General features: G+C 43.2%; 1 protein-coding gene across 7 annotated transcripts in view; it reads right to left on the bottom strand.

Annotated features, from left to right (window-relative positions):
• The window catches only part of ZDHHC3 (zDHHC palmitoyltransferase 3), a 60,920-nt gene that overhangs the window by 11,686 nt on the left and 36,112 nt on the right, over positions 1 to 13,122 (bottom strand). For all 7 annotated transcript variants that reach the window (XM_072651406.1, XM_072651399.1, XM_072651400.1 and 4 more), the window contains 4 exons: positions 12,130 to 12,254; positions 5,762 to 5,858; positions 5,016 to 5,097; positions 1,838 to 1,968 (listed from right to left, as the gene is read on the bottom strand). In XM_072651406.1, coding sequence (XP_072507507.1) covers positions 1,838 to 1,968; positions 5,016 to 5,097; positions 5,762 to 5,858; positions 12,130 to 12,254 — 435 coding nt within the window. The remainder of the gene's footprint in view (positions 1 to 1,837; positions 1,969 to 5,015; positions 5,098 to 5,761; positions 5,859 to 12,129; positions 12,255 to 13,122) is intronic.

Genomic DNA, 13,122 nt, shown 5'->3' with positions numbered 1-13,122 from the left:
GTGAAAATACGGGTGGCATAAGCAAGAGATACACAAGTAACTGGGAAAAGGTTAAGAGAACTTTAAACGAGAGTAGAAGGAAATCATCAACAAGAAAGGTAAGAAATGAAATTAGTAAATGTCAAAAGCAACAGCACAGACCTTTCCAAGCACTTAGACCAGGCAGCCCCTGTTACAATGGAAACAACTTTAGAACTCTTTACGCACAGTGAAATGAAATCAGGGTCTAGAGCTGGTATCAGAACTCTGGAGGACAAATGTATTCTCCCAACTGAAGATAAACCACACAGTTACTGAGGCCCAGCACCAAGGCCAATCAGCACCAGGGAATGTCCTCCGAGGCTCTGGGCACATGCCCAGCCCCTGCTCTCTGTCAACCATTGCTTTGAGGAAGGAAGGGGAGCCAGCAGGCCCCACCTTACATTATAGGAGCTAACCTTCCCCTTCTAGAAGTCACAGTGGGGGACAGGGAAAGGGTCCTGCCCCAATCACCTGTAACTTCTCCTCAGGGAAACCCTGTTCTGACAGCCTGCAGTTCTCAAAGGAACCCTGGCTGGACTGTCTTTTGTTCAAACACTAGTTTTTTCTTTCTTGGAAAAAATTGCCAACAACTGGTCAGTAGGGGCTTTTGTTAAAGTTGGAGAGGAAGGAATGATCTTCTCTGTGACACGAAGGCACTACATAAGAATACGGACTTAATGGTGACTAATGATAGTGGTGGGAGTCAGGAAGAGAAACTGACCCCACAGAAGAGGAGAAACTTTTCCTTGATATAGAGAAAATAACTGTTTCTCATGCCCTCCTTCCTAGAATGCTGTGAGGTGACTAAGCTGAACAATCATGAGCTTTCTACCCTCTCCCATCGAGGATAATGTTCTAGATGGGATTGTACGCTCACTAAAGGCAGGAATAGCGTCTTATAAATCCTTGTAGCCTCACCCTTCCTCTCATCATAGAGATCACAATGGTGATTTGCACAGAGCAGGTACTCAAAGAAGTATGTGTGTGCGCATGCACACACACGATACACAGGGTGTTCCCAAAGTCTCAGTGCTGCTGAAAGCTGCTGAAGGTCCAAACTGGTCAGCATCCTGAACTAAGACTTTTGGGACACTGTGCGAATGCAGTCACGTGCACATGTGGACCGTGGCATGTCTACCACAGCTGCTGAAGCACTCAGGAGACGGCATTTTTCCTTGCTGGTCAAACTAATCCAGAAGCCATTCTGTCTCCAATGAAGGGCAAGCAGCAGCAAGGAGTATAGTGATTAACTGTAAAGGAAGCTGCCAACGCATGGCTGGGGCCAGGTCTGTGGATGCTCAGGGTTCTCTTCCTGTAGATCTCCCCCAGCCTGATTCCCCCAGGCTTCTAAGGCCATTGTGAGGGCTGCTGGCTCGAGGTCAGTTGGAGGCCCTGCCGCCCAAGGGCATGTGACCAGTGTAGAATCCCTGACGGTCCTTCTGCTCCCTGCTGGCTTTACAGAAGAAGGAATTGTAGCTCCTCTTGTGTTTTCTCCTCTACTCTCAGGGTCAGAGTTTACCGTGAAATCAGAATGCTACCCAGAACTACAGAGGTACAAGAAGGAACACTTTCCTTTGGTAAAAGAACCCTTCAATAACATTTCAAATGACTAATGATCTCAGATGGAGGAAATTCCTGCCAAATAGCCCTTCATGTTGACTCAGTAAGAGTGGTCCAGTTGTAAAGCTGCACAATGTAAACACAAAACCTGGTACTCTCACTAGCCTTCTGTACCCTTGGAGCATACCTGAGTCCCCATGCTTGTCATTCCTGGGCTTGGATATACCAGGTTGGAGAGGGGCAGGGGGGCACTCACCGTTTCATCTGTGCAGATGGAGTGTACCTGGGTCCCAAACATTACTGATGTGAAGATGAGGAAAAGGAGGGCTTCGAAACACAGCAGGATGAGGAGAATCACTGTGGTGGGCGGGGCAAACGAGCTGCATTCTGGAAAACAGAGCCATGGGATGGGCCTGTGATCATCCCCGCAGGGCTGCCCTCACATGCAGACAACACGGTTTTCTTCTCTCTGTCTCTCTCAAGGCCAGTCTGATAACAGTTTAGCTGAGCACCTTCCCAACCATAATGGAAGACCTGTCTCCTCCAGCTGGGAAGAGGACAATATGACAACTGCACAGAGCTGATGATGGGGGACCATGTCCACAAAAATATACTCCTTTACTTCCATTTACACAGCGACTGCCCCTCCCGCAGTCAGTCCCCAAGGACACACCACTGAGCACAGCAGAAAGATCAGGAGACTGCTGTGTGTCCTTGGGCCAGTCCTTTTGCCTCTAGCTTCCTCACTGCTAATAGGAAAGGCTGTAAGTGACACTCCTCTTTTGCTTAAAGTTTACAAAACTCCTGAGTTTCTTCGAGTTTCCTCTCAACAAACTTGAGAGGTGGGCAGTGCAAGGAGCAGCACTGGCATTCGGAGTGTCACATCTTTTTTGGCCAACTTTCACTGGTAAGTGACTGTGTACTGCCTGCCTTGGGAGACCTCTGGTACTGCTAGGTTTATCATGACTTAACTCTTACATTAGTCTTTAATTTGTCATGTGCACAGGGCTTGTCTTTCCAGCTAGATTGGGACTTCCTGGCCATTTCCAAACCATGCTGCCCGCTCTGCAGAACCTTGCCTCTGCCCTTGGGATCCTGGGTTCTGAGAGGAAGCTTCCTCCCCATCTTTGCTGAACGAGGCTTTCAGGAGCCAGTTAGTGAGGACTCAAGAAGTCCTGGCCTTGTGGCACAGCACCATGTATCAGGCTGTTGGGGCATGAAGATTTCTGGGCCCTAATCATTCTAAATAGAACGTAGGGAATAAAGCACTGAAGAAAACGTCCTCGCAGCATCCCTTTGTGTCTTTTTCCCTCCTGACTACATATGTTTTTGGTCTTCCCTTCTTTAAATTAAAATGAAGGCTCACCTACTTGAAGACTCTGGTTGGCACTACTCTGATCTGGTAGGATTTTTAAAGGCACAGTCACTGACTTGCTTCAGGTTTCACCTGGTTCTTGCAATGACCATATTAGTTCTGCACAAAGGGATCGACAGATGATGTCACTACTTTCTGAAGCCTCAGCTTCCTCCTGTGCCAGACAGCAACAACAGCGGCAGCTCCCACTTCCCAGGGTGCTGGGAGGTTCGGAGGGAACGATGCACACATGGACTTTGTGAGCCCTGACTCTCTTAGAAATGAGAGCTTCTGTCATTACTACTGGCTACTATGTCTGTGCAAACAGTGCAGGGAGATGCAGTTCACTGAGGTAGAATCTCAAGTTAAAAAGGACCTCAGAAGCCACCTGGCCCAATGTTTCTGAACAAAAAGCCCTTCTTAAAAAGAATCTTTTGAGACAGACTAGAAGAACTTTGGAAAACAAAGCTCTGTGAATTAGCCATGATACTTTTTTATTCTGCTTGGTTCCAGTTAGCATGGGTTAAACAGGGTTTTGCTATAGAAAAGAGACCTTCAGGGACCCATGTTACCCTGCTGTGGCTCCGCCTACAGTCCTCCATTAGCTGGGAACCAAGAGGGTCTCGAGTGCCCCTCTCCCAAACCTAATGAAAATCAAGGCCAAACTTTTTGGATGCAGGACTGTCTCCTCTTGGAGTAACTGCCTCAGTTGTTAGACACATCACTGTGTTATGGGTCATCCCTGTGCCTGGGAGTCTGTGTCTGTACTACCACTCTGACTCCTCAGGTGAACAAATCCTTAATTCTAGCCTATTCTAGTACAGTTCCTCCATCTCTAGGACATTTTTTACAATATTTCCCCTCCCTGATGTGTGCTGTCAACTAACTTTAATCTTAGTTTAAGTGCCTAAATATTACAGCACATCCCAGAATCAGATGGAAATTCTGGGTAACTTCTTGGTCACCTTCTTCTAGGAACACTTATTGTTTGTGCTCATTATACATTTTTCTGTCTTGTCTCTTTATTAGTCTGTAAGCCCCTTAGGAAGGCAGAGATCAAATCCATTCTTTAATTTGAATTTCAAACTTCTAGTATTGTGGCTTGTGCAGCCTGTACTGCCCTGGAGTGCTAGCTATAGGAGAAATAAGCCTGGTGCATGGAGTCTCTGACCCACTCCCTTCCCCATCCATATCCTTAAGTCAGAAGCCTGGTCCATGACAGTAGATAACAATGCCTCTCCTTTTAGTGACATCATGACATACAGAGAACAGAAGAACAGGAAAACATGAATGAGGGAATAAAGAGAGAGCAGAAGACATCACAAAAATGATGACTTTCTAATGACATGAACACTCTGGGATCCTTACGATGCCTCTATTAGAAAGCTGAGCATCATGCATTGCACACACAGTTAAGGTCGGCAGACCTCACTCTTCAACATTTTACACAAAGATTGTGAGTGGGAAAAGTGTGGCTCAACAACAGCTCCTTTCATTCAGGCAGCGCCTGCTTTTCTTTCAGGACCTATAAGGTTCTGGAGGCTCTTTGGAGGAGGTTCCATTGTTTGCTCTTAAACATCACATTTTGATAAACATTTTTCTCCATTTCTAACAAATAACAAGGTTTTATTGGGAAAACTTCATCTCCCTATTAGAACACTAAGATTTATGTGTCCAGTTCAAGTGAAGCTAATCCAGAGGAAGATAAACTGCCTTGTGTCATTTGCCTCATCTTATGTAAAAAAGCAGACACTTTTCCTCTCTAGGTTTCTGAGCATTCCTCCTTCTCCCCTGAACTGATCTCAGTTCAGCACCAACCCATGGCGGATACACTGCTCTTCTTGGCTGTATTTTCCCTAGGTACTGTCTAAGAATTTTCATCTTGTGACTTGACTTTGCACCGAGATGATAAATGCTGAGTAGATTGCTTTGCCTTACTAAGACTGGTTGGATCTTCTTTTCTTTCCCTCCTATGATTTGCAGGGAAGTTAATAAAATAAGTAACCCTAACCCAAGACCAAACCTTCAAAGTCTGCTCTTAACCTCTGCTTGGGGGAAGGAAACACTGGCTGATACTCACCTGTCCAGTCTTCTTCAAAGCAATATAGGAAATGAAATCCCACCATGATGAGGGCATGCAGGGAAATGAGAGCTATATACATCTGCAACAAAAACACGGAAAAAATGTAGCTTCAGGGGCTGGAGAAGCTGAAGAAATCAAGTCTGAGGCCTTTCAGCTGTGTGAGAACTAGGGATGGTGGCAGGGTGTCAGGGAGGACGCAGAGGAGGGAAAGGAAATCTGTCTAAAGAGCAATTTTGGCCTGCGCCCCTGGCCCATCTGGGGTACCTTGATAAAGGTGTTGGCAGCTGGCCACCAGTGCTGCAGGCAGCCTCCTGCTGGCCTGGGAGAGTTTTGTCCCAGCCCCTTTCTTCTGATGTTGGCCGTCTTGTAGTTTTGATTTTGTGACCCCGGCAGGGCTGATCTCAGCACGTGAATCCTGGCTATCAGTGACCATTAGCTGTCACGTTCTATGGTTCTAAGAATGGGTTGGGAAGATCCTAAAAAAACTCCAAGCTACTTTAAATGACCAAAATGAAATTCTTTAAATTATGTCACTCATTAGGTCAGGACAGTCTCTTTCCAAGGAGATAGAAATAAAGGTGGCCCTCATGTAATCTGTCTAAATGGCCACGGTCCCAAGTACAGTATTTTAAACAGTATCAATGGTTCATTATGACCAATCAAACATTCAGAAGATCATTGATCCTTTTTGGAATTACTGCTTTGGGAACGGTCAAGGAACAAACTTTATAAAGCAAACTTACTGTAAACAGTACGAAGTACTTCTGGTTATTCTCTCCCACACAGTTATTAACCCAGGGACAGTGGTGATCCATCTTTCGAATGCATCTCTTACAAACACTGAAAAAGTGAATAGAGTCGACCTTGAACAATACTGTCACCTTATCTGAAAGGCTACATGTAAACAAAGAGACAAAACCAAAGTATCCCAGAAACAGCAACAATAACAGCTAACATGTATACCGTACTTTACAAGTATTACTGAGTTCCTTATAATCACCCTGTGAGGTTAAGTGCTATGATTAATCCTACTCACAAAGGTTAAATGACTTAAGATCACAAAGTTAGTGAAGCAGGATTTAAATTCAAGAGTTTTTAACTCCAAGTTCAATCAATACTCTAGAGCACCTAGCCACCTAGAAAAATGGAAGAGGATCCCTTATTCCCTGCCATCTGTCATACTGACAATCCAGCAATATTGTGGGAGGGAGGGAGAGAGGGAAAGGGAGGGGGAGGGAGAGAGAGAGAGGGAGTGGGAGGGAGAGAGAGAGAGTGTGTATGCTTGCAAGAAGGTATGATGAAACCCTTCTGAAAATAGAAGACTACTAGTATTATCAGTTTATGTAAGAAACAGCTTTTTAACCTATAAACAAACGGGAGAAAGATATTATGTTTAGTAAGGTCCAAATCTTATCACTCCCAGACCAAAGGCCAAAGCCTAGTTTTAGCTACCATTCTAGCATACTTGTGTCTAATTTCCCTCTGCCAGCACTACAAAGGCTACCGTTATCTGTAGAGAAGCATCTTGACTGAAGGACTGTGGGAGAAAGGGATAATTTGGAATTTGAAAGCTAAAGAAGTGGTAAGTGGACAGGAGCAGCAAGGAGAACAGTACCAGAATCCAATCTTTCCCAAAAATTCTTTAATCCTCAATATAAAAATTCACTGCTGATGAAGTAAACCAAAGAACTGAATTCTTGGCTCTAAGCTGGCGTGGGGAACCTGCAGGGTGGGGAACCACATGCACCCTTCTAGGTCCTCAGGTGTGGCCTTTTGACTGAGTTCAAATTTTATGGAACAAATCCTTTTATTAAGGGGGTTTGTCTGGGGAGTTTGGATTCAGTCAGAGGCCCTCACTTGAGGACCTAGAGGGCCACATGTGGTCTCAAGGCTGCAGGTTCCCCAGCCCTACTCTAAGCTTTGAAGTGGCTCTACTATCTCTATTTACTCTGAGTCTTTGTGAGGGGGTGTTTCTAGGGCAGAGAGAAGTTCCAAGTGGCCCAGAGTCTTGACAGAAGCACCCCAAGAGTTCAGACAAGCAGTTACACAAATCATTTCTTTTTTTCTGCCACAGTCCTCTAAAAGGGAAAAAGTATAAACACAGGAAGGGTGTAACTTCAAAAAGAATAAAGGTAAGCTGTACAGCCAGATAAGAAAAACAAATATACTTCAGGAAGAACAGAAAACTGATGACAGGGGCTTAAGAACTGATACAAGAGACACAGAATGGTCTTTCAGTATAAGTAGAAATTGGGCTGAGTCTTTCTTTTGAGGTGAAAACAGCTGCTCAAACACAGGCTCAGCTGAAAAGAAGTAGGGTGTGCAGCTACAAGGGAGCTACTCAATTTGGATGGCTTTTCAGTGGTGTTTCAATTGGTCTCAATTTCCATTTTTGGTGCCATGTTCAACAGTAACAAAAATATCTAAGAAGCCAAGCTTCACCATTTATCAATGGCTGGTAATGAAGACAGGGCCATGCAGTTGCCTGCCCTATAGTTCTTTAGCCCCGGATCCAATATCCTTAATTTGACAACTGGCAATACTGAGTCACAAGAGAGGAAAGTAATGACAGCACAGATCTATCACCCCTACTGGAGAACAACTCAAAAGCACATGGTGGGTCGGCAGAAGCATCATAATCTACTAATGATGGCACAAAAACACAGTAACAAGGAAAGTATGGAAATAATTTAATTTAAGTCAGCTAAGATTGATTAAGCACCATCATTCTCAACAGCTGGGAGAAAAAGACCAAAGAAACCCCAAACAAACTAGAAACAATACCTGACACCAAGGAGCTTATACTCGACTGAGGGGATATGACCTAAGCACAAATAAATTAATTCAAAGTAATTTTGAGAGGAAGAGAGAATGAACAACGCTGGAAAAGGGGGAGACCAGGGAAAGCCTGGCAGAGGCGGCACCTTCTAGGGATTCTACAAGGCAGAGGAGAGGAGGGTGTCCATTTCCAAAGTCTGGAACTTATCTGTATGATCTGGAGAAAGGAATTTTTAATCATGTCACCTGTTGGATCAGAGCATTGTGTTGTTGAAGACATATCACCCTTCATTTGGAGGTTTTTAAATGACTGTTGCAGAAGGACCCACCTCAAAGCATTTCCCCAAATGTTTGATAAAAACCAGAGGATGCACTTGATGCAAGACCTCTGACACAGAATACTTTCTACCAGCATGCAAATACCTATTTTGGGGAAAGGACCTCCTTCTGTTCTACTGACACTCAGTACGCAAACCAGAAGGTTAGACAGATTCCAAGGGGTCTGGTATCTCCTCATCAGCAGGACCCTGTTCATCTTCCTTTATCAATGTAAATGGTAACCAAAATGCAATCTAAAAAGCATGAATGTAGACTTGGAACAGAGAGAGCTTGGGGAAACAGGTCTTTGATAATCTAAGACTACAGTACTTAATGAGAAAGCAGGAAAAAGAAAAGGAGGTGAGGTCAAAGGATCAAGCTTCTTTTAGCAAACACACTTCTCTTTCAAACGTCTAGGAGGTAACTGCATTTCTACTAGGCCAACCAATCAATCAACATTTATTAAGTGCCTACCGTGTGCTAGGCATTGTGCTAATTGCTGAGAATATGAAAAGAGTCAAAAGACTATCCTGCTTTCGAGGAGTTCATCTAATGGAGGAGTCAACAAACAAATATGGACAATCTACATACAAGATGAACAGGAAATAAGAGAGGGTATGAGAAGAGGGGTTAGGAGCGACTTCCTGCTGACAGGTTAGGAGTAAGAGTACTGTTTGTTGAACAAAGGTAAAGTTGGGATGCTTCATCTCCTTACCCCTTAGCCCTAGAAGAATGACCCTTCAAGGCACTGATCTTGGCAGCCTCTTTCAAGAGAGATTCCTATTAGCAAGAGGAACACCACTGCCTGCAACCCAGCTGTCCTGGAGTTTTTCCCTTCTATGCTACATGCAAGACTTGCCTCAGACTGCTCACATCTACAGGAAAGGTTTGGAGATCACCAAACTTCAAAGGTGCAGCCCCCAAAGAGACTCTGGCTGAGGATAGCAAATAGCACTAGGGTTATAGAGGATCTCTGGCCACAAGTATTTCCTTTGAACAAAAGGACTGTAGATACTACCACAGCTCTGGGAAGAAGACTCACAGAGTTAAAAAAAGCAATAATTTCTGAGATGTACAACATGGTTAAATTTTCTTGAAATTCTGTGAGGCTACTTGGGGTGGGGGAAGAAATGAGAGAGAGGGTAGAAGGCTTGATTTAGGAGGACAAGTGCATAGAATGTCAGTCAATCAACAAGCATTAATTAAGCCTTTAATGTGCCAGGCACTGAGTGAAGTGCTGGGGATACAATAGAACGGAAGGAAAAGCAGTCTCAGAAAAAAAGGGATTAGCAGCTAGTGGGGGGAAGGAGAAAGAGGAGGAGGGAGAAACAGCAAGAGATAGACTAGAGCTGAGTTTTGAAAAAAGTCAGGGAAACCAAGAGGGAGAGGTGAGGGAGAAGGGCATTCTAGGCATGGGGAACAGCCTGTGCAGAAGCATAGAGATGGGAAATGCAGTGTTAAATTGAGGAAATCCCAGTAAGTCAGTGTAGCTGGATGTGTAGAGAAGTAAGATCTAAGAATCCTGAAAGGCCAAAGGGGGCCAGGTTGTAAACAGAGAATTTCATATTTGATGTTGGAGGTGAAAGGAAACCATTGGAATTTACTGAATCTCTCTCTCTCTTTCTCTCTCACACACATGCACACTTCTTTGGCAGCCAAGTGGAGTATGGTCTGGAGTAGAGAAAACTGAGCAAAGGAGACCAATGAGAAGTCTACTTCCACAGTACAGAAGGAGATAGTGAGGGGGCACACATGGTGGAGGCTGGGTGAGTGGCATAAAGGGACAGATAATAGAGATGCTATAAAATTAGAAACACCAGGATGTGACAACAGGTGGGATCCATGGGCTGAGTTTGAATGAGGAGCTGAGTATGATGCCAAGATGACAAATCTGGACAACTGACAGTGTTAGGGAAGCTGAGAAAAGAGAAGTTTTGGAGAAAGACAACAAGTTCTGTTTTGGACACAGAGTTTAATAATACCTATGGGATAACCAATTCAAGATGTTTACAAGGCAGTTGGTGACATGGGGCTGGAACTCAGGAAAAATATTTGGGTTCAATAAACAGGGTGTCCCAAAAGAGCAGTTTTAATATGGTGAAACATTACTATTTATGTTAAAAACTCCACTAAGACTTCTGAGATACCTTGTATAGATCTGGGAATCATCTGCATAGATATGAGAACTGAACCCATGGGAGTTCACACAGACATACAGATACAAAGACAGACAGACAGAAAGACACACACACAGAGGCACACCCTGGGTACAAAGAAGGTTGACATTTAATTTTCTATATAAACAGAGAGTAATAAAGTCTGTCAAGTCAAGTCAGGTCCATGGCATTGATTCTGTCTAGGAGGCTGGTGGTTTTGGCTTTAATCAAAGACCATGCTTTCATTTGCTCCAAACTGTGGGCCAAAAGATACTTTGTATCGTTCAGAATTGAGCAGCTGTCAAAGAGCATTCTTAGTAAAATGAATAAGTGACATGCACCATCGCTCTGGCTCATCTGAATCAGTGCCTCTTGTTTGGACTGAGCTGATGTGTTTCCTAGTGCTCAGCAATATCTCATTTAGCTCATAGTGTGAGAAGGCATGGAGGTGGGCAGGGAGAAAAGGGCTGGCAGAACATCTGGTGGTGGCAGAATGCTCAGCAGAGGAGAGAAAGGAAAGACTCTAGTTATCTCTGTACTTTCATCCTACAAATCTAACTTTTTAGTCCTTGCCTTTTGAAAACACCACATTCTTATATCCATAAATCTTTCCTTCACTGTCAGAGAAAAATAAAATGAAATGATCCTACAAGAAAGGCAATATTTCAAAATGGTCTTGGAATCTGTTACTGGCCAAAGTTAACAACAACCTCAAACAGGGCAGCAGGAAGAATAAAGGTTTTAGTTAAAACGTCTACCTGTATATTACCTAAAGGAAGTATGTGACGGTGTCTTTTTAGTGATTTCCCTAAGAATTCTCTTAATTAATTATTCATATGTCATGGCGACAGCAGACTTGTCCTGTGTATCTATAGCTGCTCATGTTTAAGGAGCTGGGATTTCACTAAGACTGGCAGCCTTCCCCTGATGCAAAATGCCCCCTTTATGCCATAGAACTGTCAAGGGTCCCTGGAGCCAAAAGAATTCCTTAACAGGAATTGTGCATGGAGCCTCCCCAAACTAAGGTAGGCTGATGCTTAGACAGCCTGGTCTCCAAGCCTTTCCAGCTTCATGGTGACTGCTGCAGTGTGCATGTATGTACACACAGAGGAAAGGAACAAGTGTTTATTAAATGCCTACTAAGTGTCAGACACTGTGCTAAAAACTTTTTACAAATACTGTCTCATTTTACCCTCAAAACTACCCTGGAGGTAGATGTTATTATCATCCCCATTTCAGAGCTTAAGAAACAGGTATACAGAGATTAAGTGACTTGCCCAAGGTCACAAGGCTAGTAAGTGTCTGAGGCTGAATTTGAACTCAGGTCTTTGACGCCAGACCCAGCTCTTGATCCACAATGTCAATATGGATGCCTATACATCATTGAGTTTCCTGTGAGCACTTTTAAAAACAGGATGATAACACCGTAAATGGCCTTTATGATAATAAAATGAATATAAAAATTATTCATTTTATTATATAATTATATTAAACATTCTATTATATATAACGCATATATTTTATATTAAATCTAAACAAAGTATTATACATTATATTAGAGTATAAACAATAAATAAAAATACAATTCACAGCCAGGACCATTAAAGACTATGAAGAAGTCTGTCAGCTACTTCACACAAATGATAACGCACACTTCCCTAAACTTGGCTTTTTAACCCAAATTGCCCATGAAGAGAATGTGAAAAGGAACAAACCCACAACCCACACATGCCTCTGAGATAAGAGCCTTCAAGCTTGACCTCTGATTAATCACACAGAGCTGAGGCCGGCCACCTATCAGTGGCAGCAGGTTTGTTTTAACCTACATGACCCATATAACCTATACGACATGAACATACCTGCAGTGATGCGCTCTGTCAGGTTTGATGCTACAGCACTTTGGACACTTGTATACTACTTGCCCTGGCTTCAACTGTAAACTTTCGATGAATTCCTTTGTGGCATTTCCTTTGGGCACTGCACCCTGCAAGCAGAAAGAAGAATGCTGGCTAAGCACTTTGGGGGAAGTTCCAGTGCAGTGCACTTGGCCAAATGAGCTGGCCAACAAGCCATTCACTGAGAGCATGAGGCATTACAGTAGGTGCTGAGGATACACAGACAAAAAAAATACCATCATTATTGCTTTTAAGGACATAGATAAATACAAAATAATATGAACTCGTGAAATACAATGGGTAAATAGAAAATGTATACAGAACAGATAGAAGGCAGCCTAGGAGGGGAAAGCTCCCATGACAGAGGCATATCAACACAGTGATGAGAAACTTGAATATCTTATCTTCTCCCCTTTCTCTTCTTTCTGACCAAAACAGAACACTAATAACTTACTGACAACAATAATATCATCTACCAGATGGTAAAAGACCCAAGAAAAGCAACTTTGATTCCAGATTGAATCTTAACCAACAAGAATTTGTTTGCTGAGGGAGGAAATGATGTAAATCTTGGTGGGACGTGATTAGTCTATCTTAGAATTTGTTACTAAAAGGAGAGGAAAGCCAGGCACGGTCTGACATGATTTTAGGTAAGCAGCTTTCAAAAGATTAGACAAATCATAGGTAAGATTCCAGGGTATAAAAGTCTACTTGGAAGTCAGTCCACGAAGGTAAGAAACTTAAGAGCGAAATTCTGAAGACAGAGACACAATTTTGATGAGGAAGAAAAGAGAGAATGTCAAACAAACAGAAATGGGGGCCACTAAATTGTACATAAGTATCCCTATAGGCTTCTTAGAAAACCATACATGTTTCTTTCTTTTTTAAAAAAATATATCAACACATTAAAATCAGATAGGAGCCACATTTTAATCGGGTTCAGGTCATGGAATGTTG

Source organism: Notamacropus eugenii, chromosome 3 (genome assembly GCF_028372415.1).
Source record: "Notamacropus eugenii isolate mMacEug1 chromosome 3, mMacEug1.pri_v2, whole genome shotgun sequence".
Lineage (NCBI taxonomy): Eukaryota > Metazoa > Chordata > Mammalia > Diprotodontia > Macropodidae > Notamacropus > Notamacropus eugenii.
This window is presented reverse-complemented; position numbering and strand designations above follow the sequence as displayed.